This window comes from Zasmidium cellare (genome assembly GCF_010093935.1).
Source record: "Zasmidium cellare ATCC 36951 unplaced genomic scaffold M409scaffold_57, whole genome shotgun sequence".
NCBI classification, from domain to species: domain Eukaryota; kingdom Fungi; phylum Ascomycota; class Dothideomycetes; order Mycosphaerellales; family Mycosphaerellaceae; genus Zasmidium; species Zasmidium cellare.
This window is the reverse complement of record NW_022987001.1, coordinates 60,744-88,717: the sequence shown is the minus strand read 5'-3', so window position 1 is coordinate 88,717 and position 27,974 is coordinate 60,744. Positions and strand designations below refer to the sequence as shown.

The following is a 27,974-nucleotide window of genomic DNA, read 5'->3' as shown; positions in this document are numbered from 1 at the left end:
ACTGTATATGGATTTGGTATAGCCTCTGCTCATGGAACTACAGCAGGTCAACGAATGGAAGGAGTCGTTCATCGGGCTTGTCAGAGATTCTCAAGAAAGAGGATTGGTGATAACGAGATTGCCGGTTCGGATGGGTTCTTGCTTGTGGAAGACTTAATGACCCGGGCATCGATGATTCTGCAGCAGTGATTTATGATGCGTCTGTACGAGCATCATGAAGCACCATTATGATCTACGACATGCATTCTCACGCCGTAAAGCGCTGTCTTTGCCCAGTCACTAGCAAGGCTTCCGCTTTAGGTTGTTGAACAGCCTTGCCCTAAAGTGCGAGAGCTTACGAGCCGAGGACCGAGTTTCCAAAAAATTACATGAAGTCGATAACGAAGCACAACTCTATAGTTTGAGTTGTGGAACTCCGAGCAAATACACGTGCTCTTGGCATTGGCATTGTTGGAAGGCCTAGGCTCGCCTGTGTTCAACGAGGCTTGCCTTAGAGAAAGTGTATTCATGGGAACGAGACGTACGCTTCAGCACGGCGCCGACGGCAGGCTATACACCACAAACCCACGTTCGCCGACTGATTTCTCAGGATGCATCATCCTTGCGTTCATGGGCTTCTACCGAGATGCTCGTCGTGTGCTCTTGCACACTGGCATTGTCGTGTTACTGTCTGGAGAGGTGCTCGTTCAGTGGTCCCCCAGACGTGGCGTTGTTTTCCATTGCTCCGTCACTCTCGCTTGCCTGCCAAGTATAGCGTTGTAGACATTTGGCTGCCCGTGAGACGGAACAGGGGGCTTTGACGGCGGTGGAAGAGAAAATGCGACTAGACACCGTTTCCTTTGTACAAGTAGAGGCCCCTCTGGGCGGGCGTCATGGAAGGAGCTTTGACAGAGGTCATGCGAACGGTGCCTGGACCTAACACAGGGGCGGCTAGCCGCTACCATTAAGGCCAAACTTTCGTGAGCTTGCCAAAGCCTCGAGCAACCTCGTGGTAGCTTGCCTTGCACTAGAGGAAAGGCACGAAGGACCAAACACAGATCAAGAACTGCATCTACCGAGTAAGAATCACAGTGATTGTTCTAGTTCAAGGCAGATACGGCGGATTTGAGTAAATCAGGCAGGTAAATGGTGGTATAATCGACATTTCAGCCTCAGCCAGGCCAGACCTCTCTGCTTGAACCTTGTTTAATCAGCAGATGACCAACGGACGCCAAGGCAAACAAAGAAGCCCTTGCATCCCAAATTGGACAAGCTGAAGATCAAGACGCAACATAAACCGGGTTTGATAAGCCCAGGAGCCCATCAGTTGAGTTTCTAACTTCCACCCGCACGAACTTCATGCCTCCCCTGGGCAAGGGAAACCGAATATCCTTTCGGCTCCGAATCGTCTCATTGCGAAAGTATCCTCGGTCCGTCATGAAGCAAGCACGGCTGCCATCGAAGCGTTGCGAGGCGAAGTGGACGAAGGTACCGCGAGCGTCGCTCTGCGAGATTTTGTCGCCCATGTCATACGTGTGGCCTCGGTTGGTGCTGACTGTGAAGCCAATTTCCATTCCAGGTCCTTCGACGATGTATGTATGGCCTTTCTTCACGGCACTCAAGATCTCGCTTTGGCTGAGCGCCCTCGATTTGACGACTGTCGTGGGAAGGCCGTTGAGACTTGGTGGATGATGGGAATCGCTACCTCCAATGGCGGTTACCCTCTGCCCGGACACCAGCAAAGAGTGCCACTTGTCTATTGCCTTCTGGTTGAGATTCGCCTCTGTAGCACCGTTCCAAACCTCGATGGCGTCGTTGTGGTCCCAATCGTCGAATCCCCAGTCGCACCGTGAGCAACTGGCATAGGGATGGTTGACAGATACTAAGCCACCACTTCGATGTACCTGGTATGCAGCATCTGGATAACCTGGTTGACTGCCTGGATCGTAACGCCATTCGATGATCTGTTCTCGCTCGGTGCCGAGTGCTTGCCAATGCCCATGCCGAGTTGTAACCTCAATCGCTCTTCCAATCAACAAATTCCCAGCAATGTCCTGGAAAGCGCCCATGGCAGCATTTCCAGAGTACGTGTTGTGTTCCGAAAAGAAGATGAAGTCCAGGGTGCGATTCAAAGCGTTTCCGATCTGCTGCTCGGGCGTGTAACGACCATCGCTGTAGATGGTATGCATGTGGAAGTCTCCTCGTAGCCAAAAATACTCATCGTCTTCATATCTACGACCCATCTGGCCAGAATCGAGCTGACGGAAGATGTCGGCGTAGGCATATTGGTAATAGTCCTCAACAGCGTTGTACCCAAAGGTCAACGTCAGCTTCCAGTCGATGCCTTGAGGGAGTACGACGTATGGTCCAAGTACAACGTTCCAGGTACCAGGACTGATCGGCCCACCAATATATGAAGGCGTAGTCACACCGCCAGCCGGGCTGATTGTGAAGTTGTTTCTGAACCCGCCGGACCACCCACGGAATCCATCAGTACCGTTGTCGGACCCCATGACCTTGTAGCCACGTTCATCGAAGATGCCAAGGTCTAATGAGTTGTTGCCCTTCAATGAGTATTCTTGCAGGACGTAGATTGAAGTGACTCCGGGCTCGACCTCAAACGGAGCGTAGACGAAAGTCATGACTTGGTCCGGATTGATGTCTGCAGTCCGTGTCAACGACATACGAATTCCAATTTCTGAACTAGATGCTCACGTCCTTGTAGGACCTTCGTCTTTGTCCCATTGCCAGCATTCTGGGCGGCTGTCAGCCCAATGGTAAGGACCCAGACGGCCAACTGAAGCAGAGACTTGGAAAGCATTGGGGGCCGCAGATGTGTGTCGGACAGAGATGCGCTTAGCATTGGGGGTGGTAGTGACACTTTTGTCCATTTCCATCATCGTATTCTTGGTTAGGTAGCGTAGCACCCCACCCTCGCATCTGAGAAAGCCCATCTCATGCGGTGACGATCATCGGCACGTGGTATGCTGGACGCACAGCTGTTGGAGGGCAAGCTCTTCCTTTCGGCGAGAAGTCCATTGCCGCAGCCTTGGCAGTTTGGCTGGTGTCAGCGGCAGTGAAAGGCGCTCGCTCGTGCTGAGAAGTTCACAGCACATATCGATTTTGTTTCAAATGCAAGGCTGGCCCATCAAGGTCTCCGGAAAGATGGGTCTCGAAAGCAAGTCGATCCGACGAAGGGAGAGCACTTTTAGGTATTCAGTTTGCTAAATCGGACCTTGAGTCAGGTCTCGTCACAAGCGGATGGTATGATGCTGCATTGATCCAAAAGTCAAGCTGTGTGGTCTTTGAGAGTGAGAAATACCCCAGTACCAAGGCAAACTTCCATCTGAAGCATTCGCACCGCACCAGCAGCCAACGATGAGAAGATAGATGACTCCCGAAGTGTTCTGCGGAGACCATGGTGTTCTCGTCTGTATTTGTAGTATCTTAACAAAAACGCCTTACACGCAGTCTAGCGTTTAACTCGTATTGCCCGAACCACTGCCTGGACGGCTCATGAGAGACGAGAAATCCTGATTTACAGATCGAACTCTCCCTGAATTCCAGAATGCGAGGTGGGATGTGTGTCATCATTGCGATGTTCGTGGGCAGCGTCCGGCGTGAGCACTGGTCGCATCCGCAATTGCCATCGTTTTGATATGTCGTCTGAGAGGTGAAATAAGAAGTCCGGCTTCTTGACGCCGCCGTTGGCATCCATGGTGTGTCTGCATCTTCAGACCCCGAGGCTTTGCCTGGCATGGCCCTTGAGTACCGCTGCCTTCGAGACCCGAGTCTCGACGGTAGCGTACTCATCTGACTGTTCGCTGTATTCTCGGATTGCTGGTCCTCTATCATCTGCAAAAGCTTGGGGTGGCCGAAGCACTGGAAGGCCATTGATGATGATTTGAGCGGTTTTGTATCAAAGTCATATTCCAGCGCCGACAGGGCAATACGGAACGCCGATGCTCTCATTTGTGTACGCCGGTGGTCAAGCAGTGTGTCAAATGCAGCGTCCACGTGCCCCTCGGATCCAGAACAGCTCACACATGGTGGCACAAATTGGGAGCTATGCAATGGAGTCTTGCTAATCATCGGTATTGGGCTGACTGATAGCGGTATAGTGTCGAATCTCAGATCGAAGTGCCGTTTGAGCGCTTGTAGTTGTTGTGTGAACCAAGTCGGAAGGCCAGCCAGATTGTTCTCGATACCCTGAAGGGCCTGACAATTCGACAGTGCGATAATACTCCAGCTGGCCTGCAAGTCTGCCATCCCGTCAGCTTGTTGCTGTTGTAGCGACATTGAGCGTTCTAGCCGCCGGTCGACTGTCTGCACCGCCTCGCCGATAGCAGCTGTTCTGAAGTCGTTAATCAGGCCGACATCGAGCGAGAGGGCGGCCAGGTGTTTAAGTATAGCCAACCGCATCTTCTCAAGGTCTTTCTGATGCAGGACTGGACGCAAGCGACTGGCAACCCGTGGCCAAACTCTGTCCTGCGACGAGGCTTCACATTTTTTGAGCTCGGCCGTGAACCCGACAAGCCTCTTCTGGCAGGATCTGAGTGAATTCTCTAACGCGGTGGCGAACTCAGGGGGGAGAAGCAAAGCTGCATCCTGCAAAATCTCCGACAGTTGGCGCAGAATGGCTTGGAGCTCGTTGATGGAGTCGCCCAAGTATTGAACCTCTTGTGGTCCACCGCGATAAGCGGCCACCGCTTGGGACAGCTTCGAGGCTCCATCTAAGGCAATTGCTACGAACGTAAGAACGCTGGCTCCGGCACTAAGAGGTTCCATCGTGGGTCGTTTCCGGCGATTAAGGAAGGCGAGTTGAGGCAACGGAAGAATTCAGGTGAGGACTTGCCTGCCAATTTGAGAGAGACTCGCTGTGGCGAAGTAACCGTGCTACTTGTCACGTCGTTGCCTGCTGCCCGTGTCACGTTGGTAGGGGCGCAGCAGTGAGCCCATCGAGCCCATCGATACGTATTCCAAATGCTACGAAGGGTGCAACGACAGCGGGCTCAAAGGGTGGAGAGCTTTCATTGGTGAAGTGGGACAACACCGAGTCGCACGGCCAGTAGTCAGCGAGACAAGGTCTTCTACATAAATGAACGGGTGGCTCACTTACCGAAGAAGAGAGGTTTCCACTACCACAAAGCTGGTGGACATCAATCGCTTCGGTGGCATCAATCGCTTCGGTGGGGTTGATTCCGGCTATGATAGAGTAGTTGAATGATTGTCACAAGGAACATGGCCGTCGGTCGAGGGTGAGGTGCAGAGGTTGGGGTTCAAGCCTTCAGTGCCAGTCAAGAATTCGGCGATGAGGTGTAGTTCTATGGGAAGATCAAGCTTGGAAACTCCATATAGTAAAAATGTGTCAATGCCTCCAATTCGAAAGGCTAAGAATGGAGAAATATTGAGCTGAGCTGTAATGTATGTGTATCTTGGCAAGCAAGTCAGCATTCACTTCACCCACATGTGAACAAGAGCAGTGAACTTACTTGACGCTCTCCCAACCCCACTACTTCAACTTCCCTTCTTTCCTTCCTTCTCCGCCTCCTTCCCCAGCTGAATATACCTCTTCGTCTCATCTTTCTTCATCTCCACCCCCTCCCCAAAACCTCCCTTACTCATCCACTCCTCCTCCCCACCCAAGAACTTATACACAACCCTCGAATCCAACCCTTTACACCTCTCATCCGCACTCGCCCCCTCATAAACCCCCAACCCCTCCCTCCCCAATGCCAACTGCGCCCCAACCCGCTCCGCAGTATCGACAGCCAAAGCGAAATCCTTCTTCATGAGCTCCACGCGGAACCCCCCAGCGTAGTGGTTACTCGCCGGCGCGGAGGGCGTGAGGCCAGGCACGGGACACCAGTCATCGCAGATGGCGGACTGGGCGGTGCTGGTGTGAAAGACGTTGGCGAGGATGCGGGGGTCCATGCCGCTTTTGATGCCGATGTTCAGGCTCTCCGAGACGGCGATGGCGATGAGGCCCGAGCAGTAGTTGTTGCAGAGTTTGGCCGTGAGACCGAGCGAGGCGCCGCCGCAGGGGAAGATGTTGCCGCCCATGAGGGAGAGGAGGGTGGTGAGGAAGGTGATGTTGGGGTCGGTGGCGGAGCAGCCGAGCATGAATGTTAGGGTGCCTTTTTCGGCGCCGACGACGCCGCCGCTGACGGGGGCGTCGTAGAAGTTGAGGGTTAAGGAGTTGGAGTGGGATTGGCAGGCATCGCGAACGGCGAGGCTGGAGGCTGTGTCGATTGTGGAGCAGTCGATGAGGGTTTTGTTCTGGAGAGATGTGGAAGCGAGGACGCCGGATTTTTCGTCGAGGTAGACGGACTTAACATGGCGGCCTTCGGGGAGCATGCTGATGATTAGATCCTTGGTGAAAGTGTTAGCAATTGATATCTCATAGCAATCGTGAACAATGCGATGTGAGTGTCTTTGATGGCAGTGATAGTAAGTATTGTGCGTACGGACTTATCTGCAACCTCCACGCTGCTTTCACAAGCATGCACTCTGCCATTCCCTTCCTCTACAAGTCTTTCGACGCTCTCCCGTACCACATCGTGGATGTAGAATTGAGTGTCTTCAGACACCTTCTTCAACAGATTCCTGATCATTGGATTGCCCATTAGCCCGAGGCCAATCCAACCAATGGACTTCGGAAGGTCTGCCATGGCCGATCGACGGTGGTTGATGGTTAATGTTGGAAGTGTCAAGATGCCAAGCTCGGACAGTCTTTCGAAGTCGTCTACAGAGGCGAAGATGTTGTATAGAGACTCGCCCTCCTCATCAGCAGTCCAGGGTGGGGTGAAGTCATGATGCCCCGCGGCGGCAGGTCCGTAATCGGCATGGAATGACGAGGGCACGTGAGTGATTGCCGGGCATTACCTTGAACCAGTAGTCCAGACAGCGAGTATGATCTTTCAGACAGAGACATTCGTTCAGCCTGGCTCAGTCATCGTCGTATCGCCTTCTCCTTGACTTTGACCACCATTCTCCTCAGCGCTCGTTGTATTCCTCTCCGTAGTAGACCCTTTCGTTCCTCTCGGTGTCTCCATCGCCTTCATCACAGCTTCCCCATCCTCTGGCCCGAGAATGTTATCCAGAATGTTGTGAGCAGCTTCAGCAGCTTCGTCCTCGATACCAGCCTCAAATACCAGCTGCTCGCTGAAGGCGATCCGTGTGAGGCTGACCAAGAACTTGTGATATCCCCCGTGCACAGCATGAAGCTTTTGAACGGCAGCTGGAGGATCATCAAAGCCACGAAGCAGGTGGTAAAGGAGTCGCGTAGTCATGTTGACAGGTTTGAACACCCACTCATGGACACTGCGCTCTTCTTCATCCTTCTTCTGAAGACCCATGGAAGGCCGAGTGCGGTAAAGCTTGTTGACTTGAACATCCAGGAAGCGGACCAATCTACCGATCGCACTTCGATGTTGCATGAGTAGCAGCGTTCCATGATCAGTCTGACACATCTCGCGCAACACCTTGAGGACCTCGACCCGCATCTCAAGTACCTCTTCCTCGCCGTATGGTGGCTCATCTTTCGGTGGGTCGGGGTTCTCGAAGAGAAGGTTCGTTAGGCGATCAACCATTTGCTTCTCCTGCTCAACTTGCTTGACAGGGTCTTCAACGATCACGCTGAAAGTGGTCGACCTCGCTGAAGTTATGAGCATCTGTAAGACCGTGATGATCTGGTGCATTGGCTGTGCTTTGTTGAGAGTGAGCATGACGAAGGTAAACTCGATGGTCCGCCAGAATGTCTCATTTCGTTCGGACGACAACGATGCCGCTTGGCAGAATTGATGCAGCAAGTCGACGATGCCATCTACGTCGAGATCGTTAGCTAGCTTTTCGAGCGCCTGCCGATCGAGCGAAGCTGCAAACGAAGCATTCCTAGACGCTCGACCCAGTGGAACTGAGATCAGATCGATAGAACGACTGCATAGTGGGATGGCCTGCTCGATGAGCGATGCCTTGGTCGAGAGTAGCTCGTCTTGTAGTACGAAATGCAGCATGTCAACGATCAAATAGCACGGAGTCATATACTGCTCCTCGAGACAACGATGCCAGATGTCGAGCAATGCTCTCGAGACCACGAGAGCCATCATACCATCCACGACATCTGTTTGATACGTGATCGAGTCCAGCAGTATGGTCGAAAGCGACCTATTCGGCTTCGATGGGAAGTGAAAGCCTGCCAGAAGCTCAATGGTTCGACACTGCCCATCAGGCGGCGAATGATGCAGAATCAACTGCATGAACTCGTACTTGTCGTTTCTTGATACTGAGAGGGTTTCTGCCACCGGCTGATCGAAAGAGACTGTGGTTTGCTCAGTGCTCTCCTGCCGCAGCACAGGTTGAGGTGGTTGCGTGAACGACAACGCAGCGACTGGACTGTCATTGGCAGTCCGTTTCCTCTTCGCCCCAACCTTTGGAGTGTGATCTCTGGACTTGTCCCTCGTCTTGCTAGGACTTGCCTGCAGCTCATGCTCGTCGAACCCATCGCCCAGCGCTGTTCTCTTACTCTTCTTGGGCGTTTCCCTCTGCGTAGGTTTCTTGGGACCAGTCACTCTCTTCACCCGCTCGGCTTCCTGGGCCAAGTCGTGCTGGAGAAAGCGATTGTCCGTCTGCATCTTCTCACGCTCCTTCCTACTGGCCTCAATCTCCGCCCGCTGCTTGGCCGTCTCATCCGCATGCAGCTTCTGCATGACCGACAACCTCGCCTCATATTGCTTCGTGAGCTTGTCCTGATTGCTGCGTACAATCGAGATCTCGCCCTGCTTTGCCCGAGCCTCGTTCAATGCCTCTTGCTCCGACTGTCGCGACCTGGCCTGCTCTGCTTCCAACTCTGCAATCCTGGCTTGCAGGGCAGATACATCGATGGACCCGTCATCTTGAGCCTGTACGGCTGGTGCAGGTCGTGGCCATCTCCCAAATGTCTGGCTGCCCAGCTCAGCATCTGCAGCAGCAAATGCAGCCTCAGTCTCTGGATCTAGTGCAGCTTTGGTTCCTTTGCTTTGAGGTCGCTGATTCGGCCTCACTGATGTTGCTCTGGCTGCAGACTGGATGACCATAGACGGCTCGTCCAGGTCAATGACATCCTCATCGCCGTATCCATAGTCGAAGGAGGGTGGCTCGGGAGCGCTTGGGGGCGGGGCACTCGGTCGTTGCTGCTGCTGGACGAGACGAGACGGCTGCGGAGGTCGCCATGGCAGGTACTTGTTCTTCGGGACGGGTCTCCGAAACGGCTGTACAGACGGCGTAGGGGTCGAGGCGGGCTTCTGGGTGGAGGTGAAGGCGTGGTGCTCGAGCTGGTCGAGGGTGTTGGCGGGGATGTCGTTCAGGTCGTCATCGGAGAAGAAGTTGTCGTTGTCGTCGGCCATGGTTGACACAGGCCGCAGTCTCCATCGCTCCCTTAATTAAGTGAATTGATTGCTTTGATTGAATCAGCTCACTGTCGTCGTCGTCGTCGTGATCGGGTCGAATGGCTGTACGCGACGCGCTAGAAGCGACACGTGAAATCGCCAAGCCGACGCTGCGTCACTGCGCAGGGACAACATCCAAACGCTCCAAACTTGCTGCTGTCGTCGGCATCACAATCCACCCGCCTCCGCCCCGATCACTACCTCACGACATGCTGGCCAGCACCGCCCTGACCGTCTGAGCCTCGTCGCACTGGAATCGCCGTACAAAAGACATCCACGTGCCGCAGCGCCAGCTCTCCGCCCAGCTCCGCCAGCAACGCCGCATCCCACAAATCAGGAAACAGGTCGTCCGAGATCCCTGGCCAACTCTCCATTGCAGCGCCGAAGCTGTTCCGCGACGACATCTGGCTGGTTTGAAGCCGCCGTGCGATGACGAAACCCAAGAAGGACGTCAAGTTCAACCACCGCGAGCGGAGGATGAGCAACAAGAGCAGCATGTCCGATATCAACTACGACTCGCCCACCGACGAGAGGAGTCCAACGCGGAGCAATGGAGCTAAGAGCCCGACTCGCAATGGCACTCTGCACAAGGAGAGGTCGATAAAGGAAGAGGAGAATGAACGGCCATCATTCGAGCGGACAGATACCACCGCGAGTGGGTGGGCGACGGAGAATGAAGATGAGAAGGTGGGTCAAAAGAAAGCAACATCCAGGTGTATGTCGTGCTGATACCGTCCAGCCCCAGGTGAAAGAGCCTTCGGAATTCGAGAAAAAGAAGCAGACCTTCATCACACGCGCCATATGGACATTCGTGATGATTGGCATCTTCTTTGGATCCATGTTCGCGGGACACATCTACATCATCATTATCGTGACGGCCGTCCAGATTATCTCGTTCAAGGAGGTGATAGCCATCTCGAACGTACCCAGCAGAGCACGGTCATTACGGTTTACGAAGACCCTCAATTGGTACTTCCTGGGCTCGACCATGTACTTTCTATACGGAGAGAGTGTGATTTACTACTTCAAGCACATTGTTCTGATTGACCGCGTGTTGCTGCCATTTGCAACGCATCATCGGTTCATCAGCTTCATGCTTTACGTCATTGGTATGAAGGAGCATCACCTTGAAGCAGAGCCTCGCTAATGATTGTCCAGGATTCGTCTTCTTCGTTGGATCGCTTCAAAAGGGACACTACAAGTTCCAGTTCACCCAATTCGCCTGGACGCACATGGCCCTGTACTTGATTGTGGTGCAAGCCCACTTCATCATGAACAACATCTTCGAGGGCATGATCTGGTTCTTCCTGCCCGTGAGCTTGGTCATCATCAACGACATCTTTGCCTACGTGTGCGGTATCACATTTGGAAGGACACAGCTCATCAAGATCTCGCCCAAGAAGACAGTCGAAGGTAGGAGGCATTTACTTGTGGGTGGTGGTTGCATGCTAATTGTAGACAGGCTTCGTCGGCGCATGGATCTGCACCATCATCATCGGCTTCTTCTTCACCAACCTACTTATGCGATCGAGGTACTTCATCTGTCCTGTTAACGACCTGGGCGCCAACATCTTCACTGGCCTCGAATGCGATGTCAATCCGGTCTTCATCGCCCAGACTTTCCACATTCCCTTCATCCCCCACACCTGGACTTTCCTTCCCACCCACATCACCGTTGCACCGATGCAATTCCACATCCTGGCCATGGCTACCTTCGCCTCGCTGATTGCACCATTCGGTGGCTTCTTTGCGTCCGGCCTCAAGCGAACATTCAACATCAAGGACTTTGGCGATTCCATTCCTGGCCATGGCGGCATGACAGACCGCATGGATTGTCAGTTCATCATGGGCTTCTTCGCCTTCATGTACTACCAGAGCTTTATCGCGGTGCACAAGGCATCGGTTGGAGGAGTCATCGAAACGGCGATCACAGGGTTGTCGCCAGAAGAGCAGATGGCGGTGGTCAAGGGCCTCGCGCAGCATCTGTACAACCAAGGAGCTGTGAGCTCGAAGGTGGTCGAGTTCCTCGGGGAGAATCTGCAGAGTGCGCTGAAGAAGAGATGAAGAGAACGAGCATAGGACCACAGAGCATATTATTCCCTTCAAGGCGGCAGATGGCGTACATCCAAAAGGAAGACGGGGTGGGTGGGTTGAATGATTGTCTGGATTGCGATTCTCTGTCGTGTGTAACATACCCTTATTAGCGTGGCCTACCTATTACTGCTCACCTACGACGCTCGCAGTGAGCGACATCAACTGTCGCAAACCAGGGCGGTAGTGAACATGAAAGAACGGAGAGCCAAGGCTGCCGGTCAGCTCATATGTCAGACGCTTCTCACACTGTCGTGACGATTCGATGATGAGGTGGCAGCGAGATACTGCAGCGTGTATGCAGTGTTGTCGTCGGCTACACAGGCGAGGATGCATTCGTGACATGGGAGTATTGATGGGCAGCTAATGAATTTCGTTCAAACAGATGAGGCTTCCGCGGCCAGATGCGCCTAGAATCGAATGGCAGATCTAAAGATAGGCGGATCGGTTGATGATGAACTGCTCCTGCCTCCTCCACCGCCTCTCTCCCAAGGATCCCTGCTGTGGAGCGGTGGAGATGGAGAAAGAGCTACCCCGCGTACGTGAGGCCAGCACGCAGCAGCAGCTACGGGACCGGCAGAGCCGCCAGCGCCAACTCGATGAGGCCCGTTGAACTGCAGCCCACGAACCTTGCCTGGTTTTGCCTTGGTACCACAGCACGAGGCATTGAGAGCTTCCAATCTCTTCCTCTCCTCACAGTCACTTGCCCAAGTGAAACACCTTCACCATGGCATCCACCACCGCCGACAAGCCCGCCCGCGAACGCAAGCCCTCCACCTCAGCTCCCATCACCGACTTCCAAGGGCCCATTGGGCCAGAGGGCATCTCAAGACCCAAGCACAAGAGAACTGTGACGGGCTTTGCTCCACAGGAGATCAAGAGCATTGAGGCTAGTATTCCCGAGGGGCAGAGGGCGGCGTAAGTCGAGATGTATAGGTCAATGGGGTTGCTTCAATGGCTGACCGTGTAGGTGATACAGATGGAGGAAATACGTGAGTTGAAAATAGCGAGTTGGGTGATCGGCAGTGCTGATTGAGGGTGCGGTAGTCTGCACAAGAGTTCAAGACGAAGGATGAGTTCGACTCCGAGGTCGTCAAGCACATTGAGACGACCTTGGCAAGATCGCTCTTCAACTGCGATGAGGCGTGGGTAACAACCCGTCAGAAAGATTGATACAAGAGCTGATCGAGGTGTCTACAGAGCGGCGTATGCGGGAACAGCACTGGCTTTCCGTGATCGTCTGATCATTGAGTGGAATCGGACACAGCAGCAACAGACGGCCGCTGACCCCAAGCGTGTATACTGTGAGCAAGCACGACTTTGAACAGTTGGGTGCAAAAGCTGATTGACATTTACAGACCTCTCTCTGGAGTTCTTGATGGGCAGAGCTTTGGACAATGCTATGCTCAACACTGGCATGAAGAATATCGCTTCTGGTAGACAGGATTCTCCGACTCTGACTTACTAGTACTAACGTTTGCCAGAGGGCCTCGAGGATCTCGGCTTCCGCATGGAAGATGTCATCTCGCAAGAACGCGATGCAGCTCTCGGAAACGGCGGTCTCGGACGTCTCGCAGCCTGCTTCCTCGACTCCCTCGCAACCCTCAATTACCCAGCCTGGGGTTACGCCCTGCGCTACCGATACGGTATCTTCAAGCAAGAGATTATTGATGGATACCAAGTCGAGATTCCAGACTACTGGCTCGACTTCAACCCATGGGAGTTCCCCCGACACGACGTCACGGTCGACGTGCAGTTCTACGGAAACGTGAGGAAGTACACGGATGGCAGCGGCAAGCAGATTAGCGTTTGGGAGAATGGCGAAATTGTCACGGCTGTGGCATACGACGCGCCCATTCCCGGATACGGCACCAAGACCACCAACAACCTGCGTCTGTGGTCGAGTAAGGCTTCCCACGGCGAGTTTGACTTTACCAAGTTCAACTCGGGCGAGTACGAAGCTTCGGTGGCAGACCAGCAGCGTGCGGAGACCATCTCGGCTGTGCTCTATCCTAACGACAGCCTTGAGCGAGGAAAGGAGCTTCGCTTGAAGCAGCAGTACTTCTGGTGTGCTGCTTCGCTTTTCGATATCGTTCGTCGGTTCAAGAAGTCCAGGAAGGCGTGGAAGGAGTTCCCCAACCAGGTCGCCATCCAACTGAACGACACCCACCCAACTCTTGCCATTCCAGAATTGCAGCGCATTCTCATCGACCAAGAAGGTCTGGAGTGGGATGAGGCGTGGAGCATCGTCCAGAAGACCTTCGGCTACACCAACCACACTGTTCTTCCAGAGGCTCTCGAGAAGTGGTCCGTCCCACTCATCCAGCATCTCCTCCCACGCCACCTTCAAATCATCTACGACATCAACCTCAACTTCCTGCAGTATGTTGAGAGGAACTTCCCCAAGGACCGCGATATGCTTTCCCGCGTTTCCATCATCGAGGAGTCGCAGCCCAAGATGGTCCGCATGGCCTACTTGGCTGTTATTGGCAGCCACAAGGTCAACGGTGTCGCTGAGCTGCACTCAGACCTGATCAAGACGACGATTTTCAAGGACTTTGTCAAGATCTACGGTCCAGACAAGTTCACCAACGTCACCAACGGCATCACCCCTCGCAGATGGCTGCACCAGGCCAATCCCAGACTCTCAGAACTCATCGCCAGCAAGCTTGGTGGCTACGACTTTCTGCGTGATTTGACTCAACTCCACAAGCTCGAGTCCTATGTTGATGATAAGGAGTTCCGCAAAGAGTTCCAAGAGATCAAGTACGCCAACAAAGTCCGTCTGGCCAAGTACATCAAGGAAGTCAACGGTATCGCTGTCAACCCATCCAGCCTGTTCGACATCCAAGTCAAGCGTATGCACGAGTACAAGCGTCAACAACTCAACATCTTCGGCGTCATCCACCGATACCTCGAACTCAAGGACATGTCTCCTGAAGAGCGCAAGAAGGTGCAACCACGCGTGAGCATCTTCGGTGGCAAGGCCGCTCCGGGCTACTGGATGGCCAAGACTGTCATCCACTTGATCAACCAGGTCAGCAAGGTCGTCAACTCTGACAAGGACATTGGCGATGCTTTGAAGGTTGTGTTCTTGGAGGACTACAATGTCAGCAAGGCGGAGATGATTACCCCGGCTAGTGATATCAGTGAGCACATCTCGACGGCTGGTACGGAGGCGTCTGGAACTTCGAACATGAAGTTTGTACTGAACGGTGGTTTGATCATTGGTACTTGTGACGGTGCCAACATTGAGGTGGGGTTGGAAATATCGCTGAGCATGGTCCATCCTACTAACTTTCAATCTCTAGATCACCCGCGAAGTCGGCGAAGACAACATATTCCTCTTCGGCAACCTCTCCGAAGACGTCGAAGACCTCCGCCACCACCACTTCTACGGCGAATTCCAACTGGACCCCTCGCTCGACCGCGTCTTCAAGACGATCCGCGAAGGCGCCTTCGGCGACGCCGGCCAGTTCTCCGCGCTCGTCAACTCGATCGTCGACCACGGCGACTACTACCTCGTCTCGGACGACTTCAAGAGCTACCTGGACACGCAGAAACTCATCGACGAGGCGTACAAGAACCAGGAGGAGTGGCTGACCAAGACGATCACGAGCGTGGCGAGGATGGGCTTCTTTTCGAGCGATCGGTGTATTGATGAGTATGCGGAGATGATTTGGAATGTCGAGCCTGTTAAGGTGCAGGGGCAGGAGTCGTAGATGGGTGGGTGGATGATGAATGATGATGGGGGAGAACGAGGAGGGTATGATTTATGCTATGCTGGTAATGGATATAGAAACAGAGAAAAGCGTGAAGATTATGGCAAAGCATGTGAGGTTTCCAGGATTGCTGTTTGGATTACTTTGTTCAAAGTTGTGACGTTCATGTTTTGGTGCAGTTACTGGTAAGTCAGAGCTGTCCTGCAGAAGAACAGAGTTTCACTACAGGCTTTTCGTAACAAGTAATCCTTGCTGTTGCTCCCAGGGCAGATCTGGGGATACCGTCATTCGTGGTTGATGATACAATCGAACAGTCTTCAGAGTCGCGAATCGCGATTTTTGCTCTCCTCGGATGAGTCGAGGTCAAGGATGCTCGTATTGATGGTGCTGAGTCTGCGGCGCTTGACTTTGTCTGTGAGCGGGTGATTGAGGAAAGATGTTGAGATGGATGTGATGTTGAGAGGGAAATAACTCATTTGAATCATTGCACGCATCAAGTCATCATGAAGAAAACCCAAGGAAACTCATCTTCAAGCCTCCACCATCACCTCACCTCCAACCACGATCGTATGTACACCTCTCCCCTTCTCCCTCCCCATCTGATCTCATGGTAATAGGTGATTTAAAAATCCCCACCACCAAAATCATCCCCACCATAATCATCCCCGCCTCCACCATCCTGATAACCCTCCTGATAAGCATCCTGCTCATGATCATCGAACGCATCCATGAGCAATGCGCCTCCGACCAGACCAGCTCCCGCGCCGAGCAACGCTCCACCTCCAGCTCCTAGACCACCGCCATGGCGACGCTGCTGCTGTTGCTGGGGCGCGTACCCGCCGTAGCCTTGTTGCGGCGGTGGGTATCCACCATAACCCTGCTGAGGGGGATAGCCGCCATAACCTTGCTGTTGGGGAGGGTACCCGCCATATCCGCCCTGTTGCTGCGGTGGATAGCCTCCATACCCCTGGCCGTAGCCCTGCCCTGGACGGGGAGAAGACGATGATCCGCCACTGCCGAGTTTCCCAGATAACTTGCTGAAGAAACCTCGACTCTTCTCCTGCTGTGGCGGTGGCGAGGTCTGCTGCTGCGACGGGTACGAGGGCGCCTGGCCGTACGGACTACTCTGTGCACCGCCGTAGTAGCTATCCGACGCCCCTCGACTCGCACTCCCCCCAGCGGCGTGTTTGGCCCGCTCATCCTCCTCCTGCTGCAACCGTCGCGCATACGCCTCATCGCTCTCCGCGCCGCCGCCGGCGTTATACGGGTTATTGCTCCCCAACCCTCCTCCTTTCTCCGGCCCCACCGGCCTGCTCGCGCTGTGGTCGTAGGTGGGCGGCGGGCCCGGCGGAGGCGCTTCGTCCGAGGCGTGCGGTGGGTAGACGGGCTCGGTGGGTTTGTCCCATTGGGATTTTTTGGTGTAGATGTTGACGTAGAACCATTCTTTGTATTGGTCGTTCCAGATGGCTTTGTAGCCCTGTAGTTCATGCGTTAGTGGGGGGAGTGAATGACGGGGGTGAGATCTCACTCACCTCTGGGACTTTGGGCGGCGGGGGCCCGGTTGGTGGGGCGTAGTCCGCCATTTTGGTGTGGGAGGTGTGTGGGTGCGGTGATGGAGATTGGGAGGGAAGGTGGCTGTTATAGGTAGGTGATGCGATCCATCGGTGTCAGAGTCGGTTGTGTTGTTGGTTGGCTGACTGACGACATGCCTTTTGAAGGACACCTCGACCCCCACGTGTTCTGGAGGGGAGCTGTGAAGAGAGGAGGCGAGTCGTCATCGTGGGGCTGTGCTGGGTGTGGCGCGACGAGGTGTCGGCTTGTGAGCGCTCCGATTAACGAGATGAACGAGGAACGGCATGGGGAGGTCTTTTTCTTTTCTTTGTTTAGACGATAACGAGACAATGAGCAGTGGTTCGATTGAGTGGTTCAATTGACCAGACACATTCAGTCGTTTTCCCCCTGATACTCCTTCTCTCACAAGACTCGACCAGATCAGATCAAGATGTCTTCTTCAAACCTTGGACTTGATAAACCCCTTGTTGCCCCAGTATCCCGGCCAGTGCTTGGGACAAGCTTCGACAAGCCACCTGGCAAGCACGGCATTAACTTCGACAGGCTTCTCCTGTGGCACCCAATGTCCGGCATCTAGAAACAGTCAGCCAAGGCAGCAGCCTTCATCTCCTCATTCACTCACCAATGCTAGTCTCGGTCAAGTTGGTGCAGTACTTCCGTTGTGGCTCGGTCTGAAGGACATACAATCAGCAAATGTCGAGTTCAGAATGGAAAGGATGTATCTTACCAGCCTCGAGTTCACAGTATCGCAAACCGTGTCAAACTTCGCCTCGATGAACAGCGTCGGCATGTGCAAATACCCATCATTCTTCGCCTTGTCGAAGAAGTACTTCCGGTTCGTGTCATGGTTAGCATACCAAGCATCCGCGCCCCAGAAACTCGTCTTCTCCATCGCCTTCACCAACGCCTCGAAAACATCCTCATCGATGACCACATTCTCGCTGGGGATCTGCTTCCACGCCGGATCGGGCTTCTCAATCCCACCAAACCAGCCTCCCGCTGAGACGACCTGCGAAGTGAAGGACGGCTTGCCGAGGGCGTCGGGCTTGCCTTTGGAGTAGCCCGCTCGAATGAACGCTGCAGGGTCTTTGTCGAAGAATTCGGTGGCCTTTTCAAAGTCCAGCTGGTAGAAGCGCTGGTAGTCCCATTGGCCGTAGGGGAACTTGTCGACAGGGTACATCTCGCGGTTGACAAATTTGACTTCTTCCTCGAGACCGAGTTCAATCACACGGGCTGGGACCGCCATGCCGCAAACGCCGACGCATTTCTCGGGGTAGTGTTCCGCGAAGCTCTGTAGAAGGTCAGTACTATGAAATATGGTCTGTTCTGAGGGTTGAATCGACTCACCCACACGGCACCACATCCCCAATCATGCCCAACCCAAACGGCATCCTCTCTGCCAAGATGCTCGAGAAGAGCTACCATACCATTGTTGATAGATTCCAAGGAGTAATCTTCAGTCTTCTTGCGAGCAGACGAACCGCCGTAGCCTGTGATACCACATATCAGGAAAGGCGTTTCACACTCGCACGACGCCACTCACCGGGCATATCTGGCGCGATGACACGGAAGCCAAGAGCTGAAAAGGCCTGGATTTGAGGCTTCCATGTCAGACCGATGGCGGGCCATCCTGTTTAATGTAAGCTGAGAGTGATGATTTGGCTTTCGTATCCATCTCACCATGAACGAAGATGAGAAGCGGTCCCTCCTTCGGCCCAGCCGCGAGGTAAAACGTCTTCTTCTCCCCGCCAGCGTAGCTAAACGTATAATCCTCGAAGCCGGACATGATATCGAGTCAGGGGGAGCGTGTCAATTTGTAGTGAGTGAGAGAGTGGAAGTGGGGTAGAAGGAGAAGAGGTGAAGTAAGAAACGAAGAAAGTCAGACTCTTATATATATCCTAGTCAAGTTAGTACTACCGCATCCAAATCCGTGCTGATGTACGCAGAGGAAGCTGCCCCTTGGCGGTAGGATCTAGACGAATAGACGAGGAGGAAGGAGCGAGAATGTGGGAAGGCGTGCATTGGCGAGCTGTGTGGTCCGACCCGAAGCCGACTTCACCTCGTCTTCCTGTTCCATCCAGGGCCGTGGACTTCGTTTCTTGGCTGCTTAGAAATGATTATCTTGAGCCCTCGTCCGGCCGTATGCGAGAGGACTGTGAGATGGTGCGAGGATCAAAGCGCGAATTTTCGAGCGGAGCGTTGCCGTGGAGACGGGGGTGTTCAGACTTCACCTTGTCGTCAGCCGCTGTCCGCGCGAGACGAACTTCCTTTTCTTGTAGCTTGTGAAGTACAGTATACATCTACAGGGTAAAGGCTTTGAGGATGAATTCCACGCATATCGAGACGAGGGGAAGGATTCGACATCCTTGACTTCGCATCCTTCATTGGTGTCGTCAGCCGCACGTTCGCGACGCGAGGTGTCCACTAGAGAAAATCAGCCCTGGGAGGCCTAGGATCAAAGCGATTACGAGGATCGTGAACAGAGAGAATGATGAAAAAGAGGGAAGTTTTTTTGTCCCAATGTGTTTTGCTGATTATCTATTTTACAGTTCCCCATTTGATGCCCGCCCACATCGAATCCCAAATCCCGAGTTTGCAATGGTTCTATTGTACAGTGCAGGGGTGTGTTGTCATCATCCTCATATCGGAACGCATCAAAATCCCTCCCAATTCAAACGTAAGATCCCAAGAGTGTGGTCAAATCAAAAGCTGTTGAGCGTGCACTTGCTCGGACCCAAACTCCATCCCAAAAGCCGGTTGGCGATATCCGAAGCGTAGCAGTGCGTGGCGACGCCATCTTGAAGTAGACCCGAAGAGGCGATCAAGCCGCTGTTGTAGATGCGGGCGGCCTTGTAGTACTTGGAGACATCTGTAGCGCCGGATTGCTTGAGAGCGTAGGTCAGAGACATGCCGCCTGGAGTGGTGCCCATCGTGCCCTGCTCGATCATGGATTTGATAGTGGAGGCGGGACATGGGGTCTTGACATCTGCTGGTGCGGTTGCTGAGCCGGAGTTGCACATAGCGGAGCCTTGGAAGGTCTGGAGGAGGCCGGGGTTGACGATGCCATCGACAGACGTGGTCTTTGGGGCGCGAAGACAGCCGTTGGACTCTTGCAGGGTGATGGCGAGGATGAAGCGGAGTCGACGCCGGATGACTTGGAGACGCTGGAGATGGCGGACTTGATGTCGTTGATCTCCGAGTCGGTGTCGTTGGCGACGTGGAATTGGACGCAGGAGCCTTGCATGATGGCGCGGTTCATCTCGAAGAGGGTGTCGAATGCGACCCACTTCGACTGCTCTGGCCAGCCCTCGGATGTTGCACCGGTGCCTGTGAACTGGGTGTACTGGCTCGAAGGCTCGGAGGAGCCAGGAGAACCAGACGGGGAGGCAGATGGGGTAGCCGAGGCTGAAGAGGTTGGAGCGTAAGAGTAGGATGGCGCAGATGCCGGAGTCGAAGTGCTCGAGGCCGAAGAAGAAGCCGAAGTGGAGGCAGGCATGGATGAGGCGGTCGTCGAGATGTTCATCGACGAGGAGACCGTGGACGACGAGTTTGCGGTTGGCTGCGAAATCGAGCTCGTGATCGTGGTTGGGACAGCCGAAGTCGAAGAGTTGCCACCAGTCGTGGAATTGGTCGAAGAGCAGATACCAAACATGGATTGGCAGCCTGGTCCCGAGTATGCCGTGTCATTGGTCGGGCCACAGTAGCCCCACTCAGAGCAGGATTCTCCATAGGTGGAGCCCAAGCAGGTCTGAGAGCCGGAGCACTCGCCGTTGGTCGAGATGGTGAGGTTGGTCGAAGAGGTGTCATTGTGATCACCGTGGCGGGGGATGAGGGTGGCCGTGGAGGCGAGGGCCGTGAGGTTGGTGAAGGGCAAGAACATGTTGGCGAGAGTTGAGCGGAGCAGTTGCGGTGTTGGTTGTGGTTGGTTCTGGTGCGTGGTGATCGTCCTGCAATCACTTGGATGTGTTGTTGGAACTGCTTGTCTTCTCGTCTCGTGGGTGGGTTGGGATGAAGAAGAGCGGACTTAGAGGGTAGCAAGCGGTGGTTATATATAATTCCTCGACACGTGTTATACAATAGCGTTGTACGTCGTCAAGAGCATTGTGTTGGGCGTTGGAACGCGAGTGAATGGTCTTTGTGCTGAGAGAACGTTCCCAGCCTGAACATAGTCTGCATAGGAAGGTGAGTGAACAAAGAAGTATTTCTTTCATGTTGACAATGCATTGTTCATCGACGAAGCTCAGCACGTGCAGAGCCTCGTCGATACGTGCAATACCGCAAGGCCTCTGCAGACATTTGACAATGTCTTTGAATCCTGCAGGCAGTGGCATTGCGAAGATTTTGCATCAGCTGGCTGATTTGGAGGCATCTGATAGTAGCTCGTGCACAAAGGGATGACTACACTTGGCGGCATTCACCTACGGCGGCTTTCACCTGCTTGAGCATGGCTTCCACTCTAGGCCTTGCGATCGAGTATTAGGAGAGCCAGACTTAGGGGCAGGATAAGTTCTGTGTTCTTTGTTGAATTGGTCCAGCTCCCAGTTCCCAGTGACTGAGCCAATAGTAAGAACTGTGATACTCGTGAACGATTCAACGAAGAGTTCGGTATTCGTCAGATAATCTGCTGATCTGTTTGATTCCCTGTTCTCAGTGCTAGCTCTTTTCTCGTCTTTGAGAACTTCAGCGAACTCCAATCTGTAGAAAAGAATTAGCAGTGACTTCATCAGATGCAATGCAGCCTCGTGTCACTGCTGTATTCCGCCATTCGCCGGTCTCAGCTTAAAGTACTTCAGATCGAATTGGCAAACATCATACCAGCTAAGAGATTGAGAACATATGGCGATTTCTCGTAGCTGCACTTGAGCCGGCTTGTGGACGGCTGGACGGCTGGATGGCGCCTTGTTGCTTTCGGGTTATCGAAGCCAAAGGAGGTTCTGCCACGGAGGACACAGCCTCGCCTGACTACCAAAGTTTCGTATGATCTCATGCATCTTGTGCGTCCAGCCAGTGACCAATGACATGATGTTCCAGGGCATGCAAAGCAGGATGTTGCAATTGAGCCCTTGCTTGTGAAGATGGGAATCGAGCGCTAAGCTCAAGCGGGAAGGAGCACCCTGGTCACTTCCCGTCCCGCAGTTCCTGCATTAGCGCGAATGATTCATCGTGATTGGCATTTGATTGGGGTAGGCGCAGCAAGGCAGGTACTTTCTATAAAATCTACGGACACACCTTGGCATACACTCAGAACAAACACACCAAAAATCCGCAGCAACAGCAAGATGGTCCCATTCGCAATTCCAGCTTCAGCAACAGCTTTGACCGAAGTGCCAGATTCGCAACTCGACCTACGGTCAGACGAGGAGCTTCTTGCCCAACTCCGCGACTTCAAGAATGTCACCAGCGAGAAGAACGTCTGGGCCTTCTGGGACAAGGGCATCGACTTGATGTACCCAAGCTACCGAACGACTGTATTGAACTGGATTCGAAAACTCGGACCTTCCTGGACTGTGAGAATTGTCGATCTCGTGGAAGGCTCGCCCAACCATGTCTACAACTATGTCTCGAGAGAATGGTTTCCAGAATGTTTCATCAATCAGACGATGGATGGCAAAAGTAAAGCTCAACATGCCTCCGATCTTGTGCGACTGCCATTGCTGTACGAATATGGTGGTGTTTGGATGGACGTCGGCAACATGTTACACACGCATCTTGACGATCTGTTTTGGAATGCCTTCTCTGCCCCTGACTCGCAGTATGAGATGGGCGTCTGGATCATCTCTGGACAGATCCGCAAGCAATGGGGAAGCTTCGGGAACTACATGCTTGCATCGAGGAAAGGCTGCACCTTCATCAAGAACTGGCACAATGGCTACAAGTCGCTTTGGAAGGGTAGGACGAACTGCGACGGATTCCATACCTTGCCTCTGGTTCAGGAGATCGGTCTCGCCGAGGGTATGGCTGACTGGAACTTCCAAGACAAGATCAAAGAAATGAGCGACTATGTTGCGCACATGCTCATCGGCGACCGTACGCGACATCTGCACGATGTCGAGACTGGCTGGAACGGACGAGAGTTCTTCAACAACAAGTGCCTCATGGTGGAAGGCATTTACAATGGCGTTCTGGGTGCGATCAGAACAGAATTTCATGGGCAAAAGCAGGTTGACTTGTTCTTGACCAGTCTGAATGAGCAAGACCAGCAGAAGAAGAAGGCGGCGGAGGACTTCATCGTGGAAGTGATCGAGAAGAGTCACATGTATTAGGTCTACCACAACTCTGCAGGAGGACTCCCAGCGCTCGGCGACATGGTCAAGAAGAAGGAATATCTTGACGCAGACCATCGTCCGGGCACCTATGGAGAGTTGTACCGCTATGGTACAGTCCATTGGCGCCCGACGAGGAAGGTGGAATACCTCAAGCCTGAAGCAACTGATGAGAAGTTGATTCATGCTACACCGACAGCTCCTGCACAAGACTTTGTAGCTTGAGGTCGATTTCCGGCGGCCGACTGTAGCTAGACACAAGTATGCATAGATATACAGAGCTAGAAATTGTGCAAGGTGAGCTTCCGATTGAGCTCTATTAGCTCACAACGCTGTTCGTAATGATACGACCTCAGCCGTGTCAGCCTCACCGTGAGTCATTTCGGAACCGAGAACAGGTGCTGCGGTGGTGGAGTATATAAAGGAGCTCTTTCCCCCTCATAGTTTTGAGCAGCAGAAAAGCCGACATAACCATCTCACGCAGTTTTCGACCTGCAAGACACTCCACAAGATGCTGCTCAGCCACGAGGAACTGAAGCGATCATCAGAGATTGATCCATCAATTGCAGAGGTCCCATTCCAAGGTCGCGCACGCAGTTCAAACTCTAATGAGATCATTAGATCGTCAAAACAAATCCTCCTCCGACGATCCAATGGGATGATTATGTCGCAATCCAAAACATGGTCGCGAATGTGGAACGAATGACCAACGAATCTCTGGGCGAGCTGGAATCAACTCTGACTGAATATTATGTCGACATCACTTTGAGAGATGGAACCCCGAGTACACTCAAAATTGTCCGACCTACAACATCTCCACCCGATGGAAGTCCTCTGATTGCACTCCTCTTCGGCGGAGGGTTCTGTGCCGGTACTGAGGAACAGATGACACCCTACGCTCGAGGTCTCGCTCGGGCATTTGGGGCGGTCGTTGTGAGCGTGAAATACCGCCTTGCGCCGCAGCACCCGTTTCCCGCACAGCAGCTGGACTCGTTCGATGGAATCAAATGGGCTGCTTCACATGCTGCCGAGCTTCAAGCCGATCCATCGAAAGGCTTCATTGTCGGAGGCGTCTCAGCAGGTGGAAACTGTGCTGCTGTGGTCACTCGAATGGCCCAAGAACAACCGCTGGCCTATCCCGTTACTGGACAATGGCTGGCGATACCGTCACTCTTCGACGCAGAAGTGGTTCCTGACCAGTACAAATCCTCCTTCATCTCACGCGAGCAAAACGCAAATGCACACGTCCTGGACGAGGCAGCATTGGCAGCAATTCGAAAATTCACCAAGTGGGACAACACTTCCCCCGTCAGGTTTCCCACGCTTTTCAGAACGCCACTATCGGAACTACCTCCTACGTTCTTCCAAGTCTGCGGGATGGATCCTCTCCGAGACGACGGACTCATCTATGATGAGATGCTGAAAGAAGCCGGTGTCAAGACGAGGATGAACTTCTACCCAGGCTGTCCTCATGGCCATTGGACGATGTATAAAGGCTTGGAGATCAGTAGACAAGGGTATAAGGATGTCATGACGGGGATTGGGTGGTTATTAGGAAAGGAGATTACGGAAGAGGAGGGCTTCAAGGCTTTGGCGATACCAGGGGCATGATTGCGCCGGATCAGCCTTCATTTAATTACTTAACTCCCCTCTACAGGTCTGGAACATTAGGATCAAAGTACAAATTCAGTATTTGAATATCGTCCAACGGACGTCTTGATTATCCTCTGATGTCTCAAAATCCAGCCTCGGTCGAACCTTCTCATGCTAGGTCCAAATGCGAACTGTACCCCTGAACAAATTAAACCTATGACCGACAAGGCTTTGGTCGATGCGCAATTGAGAGACGTCTGGTATTACGATCTTGGGCAATTCTTCGTTGAGGCTTGCAATACCGACGAAAAAGCGGGAGGAATTGCCACAAGGTTTGTGGGCTCATTAGGCAAATCAGAGAGTATAATGTGATTTTTGAATGATACATAGGTCGATTGGTCCTCTCTTTGGAAGGCTCCAACAGCCACAATCATGCTTTTTAGATATTCTCCAGTACTTGTAGCTACTGCCTCTGCTGCACCAGCCAGCACTTCCTCCTCGAATCACATCGTCCGTATCAAATCCGGACTTGTGCAAGGCTTTTCCTACTTCAATAGCTCCACGAGCGAACAATTCTACTATCAAAGCGATGCTGGAGTGACTGCATTCTTGGACATTCCATACGCCGCCGATACCTCCGGTCAAAACCGATGGAAGGCCCCTCCGCAAAGGTAGTCGTGGAACAGCACTTTCCAGGCGACCACGTTTGGGCTGCCATGTCCTTCGAATTACGTGGAAGAATACACCTAAGATTGTCTGAGCGTCAATATCTGGGTACCTGCAACCTCGTCGAGTGACAAGTACCCGGTCTTTGTCTGGAGCTACGGCAGCAGACAGACGTCTTCCAAGGACCTGTACATCGGTGGCGGACTAGCCCCTGAAGGAGTCGTTGTGGTCACCTACAACTACAGAGATGGTGGTAATGGTTCTACCTGCTGCAGTGGGTGCAGGACAACCTCGCAGTCTTTCGGAGGGATCCCGACCAGGCGTATAAAGGGGAAGGGCAGTTGGCAGAATGGACGGAGAATCAGGATGGCGTCTAGACTGTGATGCACGTCGGTGATGGATGAGTTGAGATGGAGATTGTTACTGCGGAGAGAGTTCAGCTGATTGAGGAGTTCTTGAGACAGACGCTTTCCTAGGCGAGGACGAAGTGAAGGTGGTAGCCGGTCGTCTCGGCCGCTCGCGCCGGCCGAATGCATGGTGATATATACCATCAAGGTTTCGACTGATAAGCCATGTCAAGCATCTGGAGTTTACAAATACGCTTGAGAAAAGTCAGATGTACATGTATATGGCGACCTGACTTCTCTTTTCCTCAAACATTCAAATTCTGGATCAAGATGACCGGAGACGACCCACGTGAACAGGACGAAAAGCTTGCGTCGGTGGCCATCGACATGAATGATCTAGTGATAGAAACCGTACGTGGCACGATCGTTCAGTGAGGAAAAGGCTTTCACATGGGCAACACTTTCAGGGGCTGACCTTGGCAAAGGCAAATCCTCGAACATCACGACGGATGCTAATTTCGAGACAATGAAGATGCCAAGCATGGATACGACCGTCGACTTAGAAAAGACGAAGACCCTCGAATGCTCTTCGTCCGTCCAAAACTCCAATGATCCCATCCTTGTGACATGGTCCTCCCCCACCGACTCTTCAAATCCCCTAAACTGGCCCACCTCTCACAAATGGTTCATAACAATATTCCTCTCCTGCGGCGGCCTCGTCTGCCTCATGTCCTCCACCATGCTCGCCACAGCCGTCACGACCATCGCACAAGATCTACACGTCTCGCAAGCCTCCGCCAACATGTCCCTCTCGATCTTCGTGCTGGCGTTCGCGTTTGGGACCCCGGTTCTGGCGCCTTTGGCGGAGGTGTTTGGGCGGAGGAAGGTTTGGCTGGCGTGTGGTGTTTGGTATGTCGGGTGGAGTGTGGGCTGTGGGTTTGCGGAGAGTAATGGGTTTTTGTTGGCGGCGAGGTGGTTTGCTGGGTTGGGGTCGAGTGCGGAGTATGTGGTGAGTTGGACTGTTTCAGGAGCGTTGATGGCCTTGTTGCTTACTCTTGCAGCTCACGAGTCCGATTCTGGCTGATATCTGGAGACCGGAGCAACGGGGTCTATCGTTTGCCATTGCTACGTTCTTGCCATTACTGGGTCCTGCTCTTGGTCCTCTCATTGCTGGACTTGTCACAGAGTCGATAGGATATCGCTGGAATTTCTGGATCCTGGCCATCTTCGATGCCCTACTGATCCTTGGCGCTTTCTTCTTTCTTCCTGAGACGTACGGTCAGCTTCTACTTCACCGCAAGGCTCGAAAGTTGGCGAAGACGACCGGGAGAGTACACTACACTGAATACGACATTCATTCCCTACCCCCGACGACTAGACTGCAAAAGAGCATGATGCGACCCTTCTTGATGATGCTCCAGGACCGGATCATTCAGATCATGGCGCTGCTACTGGCTTTCAACTATGGTACTCTTTACCTCGTCTTGACGTCTTGCGCGAGCATCTGGACTGAATCCTACCTGGGGTCAGTCTCACAATCAGGACTACACTACCTCGCCATGGTGATCGGATATACCGTGGCGAGCCAGGGAGGAGGCAAGCTCACAGACAAAGTATAGGCCCACCTGAAGGCCAAGCACCAGGGACGAAGCGCACCAGAGTACAGAATCCCACTCATGCTGCCAGGCATCATCTTGATCCCCGCCGGGCTCCTCTGGTTCGGCTGGGCCGCAGAGAAGCACGCGCCCTGGCCAGTCGTCGACGCTGGAGCTCTTATCTTCGCCATTGGCATCATCCTCTCAACCCAGGCGATGCAGCAGTATCTTATCGAAGCGTACAGGGAGCATGTCGGATCAGCTGCCGCCGCGTCACAGTTCCTGAGGAATATCTTTGCTTTTGCGTTTCCGATCTTTGCGCCGGCTTTGTTCTCGTCGTTGGGGTATGGATGGGGGAACACGACGATTGCGTTGGTGTTCCTGGTGCTGGCTGTTCCGGGACCATTCGTTCTTTGGAAATTCGGGGCGCAGCTTCGGGCGAGTGCTGGAGCTGTTGTCTAGATGTTGGAAGAAAGTTCGCAGCCTACAGAGCTGGATTCAGGAGGTGAGGTAGCGGGAGACAGTATTGAAACAGCAAGCTCGGTACAACAGGCCGACTGGATACATCAACCAATTCGTACTTTTGTGCTGCGTGGTTTCCGCGGCGACCTAAACGTACAGTTCTGGCCACTGCTTTTCGGTCAATGAACAGCTCCGACCTTTCGTCTCTTCGTCCTTCATTTCAAAGTGGGGTGCTGTCTTCCTCTTGCCTGCTAGCCTG

At 53.3% G+C, this 27,974-nt stretch overlaps 12 protein-coding genes across 12 annotated transcripts; 5 read left to right on the top strand and 7 right to left on the bottom strand.

The window, feature by feature from the left end:
- Positions 1-1,259: 1,259 nt before the first annotated feature.
- M409DRAFT_37906 (uncharacterized protein) lies at positions 1,260-2,663 on the bottom strand (the record flags this gene model as incomplete). The annotated part of the gene is made up of 1 exon (XM_033810824.1): positions 1,260-2,663. The coding sequence occupies one exon, from the start codon at positions 2,661-2,663 to the stop codon at positions 1,260-1,262; it is 1,404 nt and encodes a 467-aa protein (XP_033660493.1).
- Positions 2,664-3,230: 567 nt separating this feature from the next.
- M409DRAFT_60672 (uncharacterized protein) lies at positions 3,231-4,767 on the bottom strand (the record flags this gene model as incomplete). The annotated part of the gene is made up of 2 exons (XM_033814546.1): positions 3,231-3,410; positions 3,445-4,767. 2 exons carry the CDS (start codon positions 4,765-4,767, stop codon positions 3,231-3,233), a joined length of 1,503 nt encoding a protein of 500 aa, XP_033660492.1.
- Positions 4,768-5,496: 729 nt separating this feature from the next.
- M409DRAFT_70917 (uncharacterized protein) lies at positions 5,497-6,650 on the bottom strand (the record flags this gene model as incomplete). Its single annotated transcript, XM_033818965.1, has 2 exons — positions 5,497-6,351; positions 6,447-6,650. 2 exons carry the CDS (start codon positions 6,648-6,650, stop codon positions 5,497-5,499), a joined length of 1,059 nt encoding a protein of 352 aa, XP_033660491.1.
- A 267-nt stretch (positions 6,651-6,917) lies between these two features.
- M409DRAFT_70916 (uncharacterized protein) lies at positions 6,918-9,362 on the bottom strand (the record flags this gene model as incomplete). Its single annotated transcript, XM_033818964.1, has 1 exon — positions 6,918-9,362. The coding sequence occupies one exon, from the start codon at positions 9,360-9,362 to the stop codon at positions 6,918-6,920; it is 2,445 nt and encodes an 814-aa protein (XP_033660490.1).
- A 471-nt stretch (positions 9,363-9,833) lies between these two features.
- M409DRAFT_60669 (uncharacterized protein) lies at positions 9,834-11,468 on the top strand (the record flags this gene model as incomplete). The annotated part of the gene is made up of 4 exons (XM_033814545.1): positions 9,834-10,091; positions 10,144-10,513; positions 10,563-10,817; positions 10,867-11,468. 4 exons carry the CDS (start codon positions 9,834-9,836, stop codon positions 11,466-11,468), a joined length of 1,485 nt encoding a protein of 494 aa, XP_033660489.1.
- Positions 11,469-12,222: 754 nt separating this feature from the next.
- Positions 12,223-15,217, top strand: M409DRAFT_29919 (glycosyltransferase family 35 protein; the record flags this gene model as incomplete). The annotated part of the gene is made up of 7 exons (XM_033809679.1): positions 12,223-12,413; positions 12,475-12,487; positions 12,543-12,640; positions 12,696-12,799; positions 12,854-12,931; positions 12,980-14,751; positions 14,807-15,217. 7 exons carry the CDS (start codon positions 12,223-12,225, stop codon positions 15,215-15,217), a joined length of 2,667 nt encoding a protein of 888 aa, XP_033660488.1.
- Positions 15,218-15,839: 622 nt separating this feature from the next.
- Positions 15,840-16,800, bottom strand: M409DRAFT_70913 (uncharacterized protein; the record flags this gene model as incomplete). The annotated part of the gene is made up of 2 exons (XM_033818963.1): positions 15,840-16,694; positions 16,750-16,800. 2 exons carry the CDS (start codon positions 16,798-16,800, stop codon positions 15,840-15,842), a joined length of 906 nt encoding a protein of 301 aa, XP_033660487.1.
- Positions 16,801-17,228: 428 nt separating this feature from the next.
- Positions 17,229-18,575, bottom strand: M409DRAFT_60666 (uncharacterized protein; the record flags this gene model as incomplete). The annotated part of the gene is made up of 6 exons (XM_033814544.1): positions 17,229-17,362; positions 17,412-17,460; positions 17,517-18,080; positions 18,137-18,279; positions 18,333-18,419; positions 18,470-18,575. The coding sequence occupies 6 exons, from the start codon at positions 18,573-18,575 to the stop codon at positions 17,229-17,231; spliced, it is 1,083 nt and encodes a 360-aa protein (XP_033660486.1).
- A 916-nt stretch (positions 18,576-19,491) lies between these two features.
- M409DRAFT_70911 (uncharacterized protein) lies at positions 19,492-20,441 on the bottom strand (the record flags this gene model as incomplete). The annotated part of the gene is made up of 2 exons (XM_033818962.1): positions 19,492-19,896; positions 19,935-20,441. 2 exons carry the CDS (start codon positions 20,439-20,441, stop codon positions 19,492-19,494), a joined length of 912 nt encoding a protein of 303 aa, XP_033660485.1.
- A 1,627-nt stretch (positions 20,442-22,068) lies between these two features.
- On the top strand, positions 22,069-23,277 carry M409DRAFT_70910 (uncharacterized protein; the record flags this gene model as incomplete). The annotated part of the gene is made up of 2 exons (XM_033818961.1): positions 22,069-23,019; positions 23,053-23,277. 2 exons carry the CDS (start codon positions 22,069-22,071, stop codon positions 23,275-23,277), a joined length of 1,176 nt encoding a protein of 391 aa, XP_033660484.1.
- A 286-nt stretch (positions 23,278-23,563) lies between these two features.
- Positions 23,564-24,663, top strand: M409DRAFT_70909 (uncharacterized protein; the record flags this gene model as incomplete). The annotated part of the gene is made up of 2 exons (XM_033818960.1): positions 23,564-23,623; positions 23,779-24,663. 2 exons carry the CDS (start codon positions 23,564-23,566, stop codon positions 24,661-24,663), a joined length of 945 nt encoding a protein of 314 aa, XP_033660483.1.
- Positions 24,664-26,199: 1,536 nt separating this feature from the next.
- Positions 26,200-27,715, top strand: M409DRAFT_70908 (uncharacterized protein; the record flags this gene model as incomplete). The annotated part of the gene is made up of 3 exons (XM_033818959.1): positions 26,200-26,667; positions 26,720-27,235; positions 27,278-27,715. 3 exons carry the CDS (start codon positions 26,200-26,202, stop codon positions 27,713-27,715), a joined length of 1,422 nt encoding a protein of 473 aa, XP_033660482.1.
- Positions 27,716-27,974: the final 259 nt, after the last annotated feature.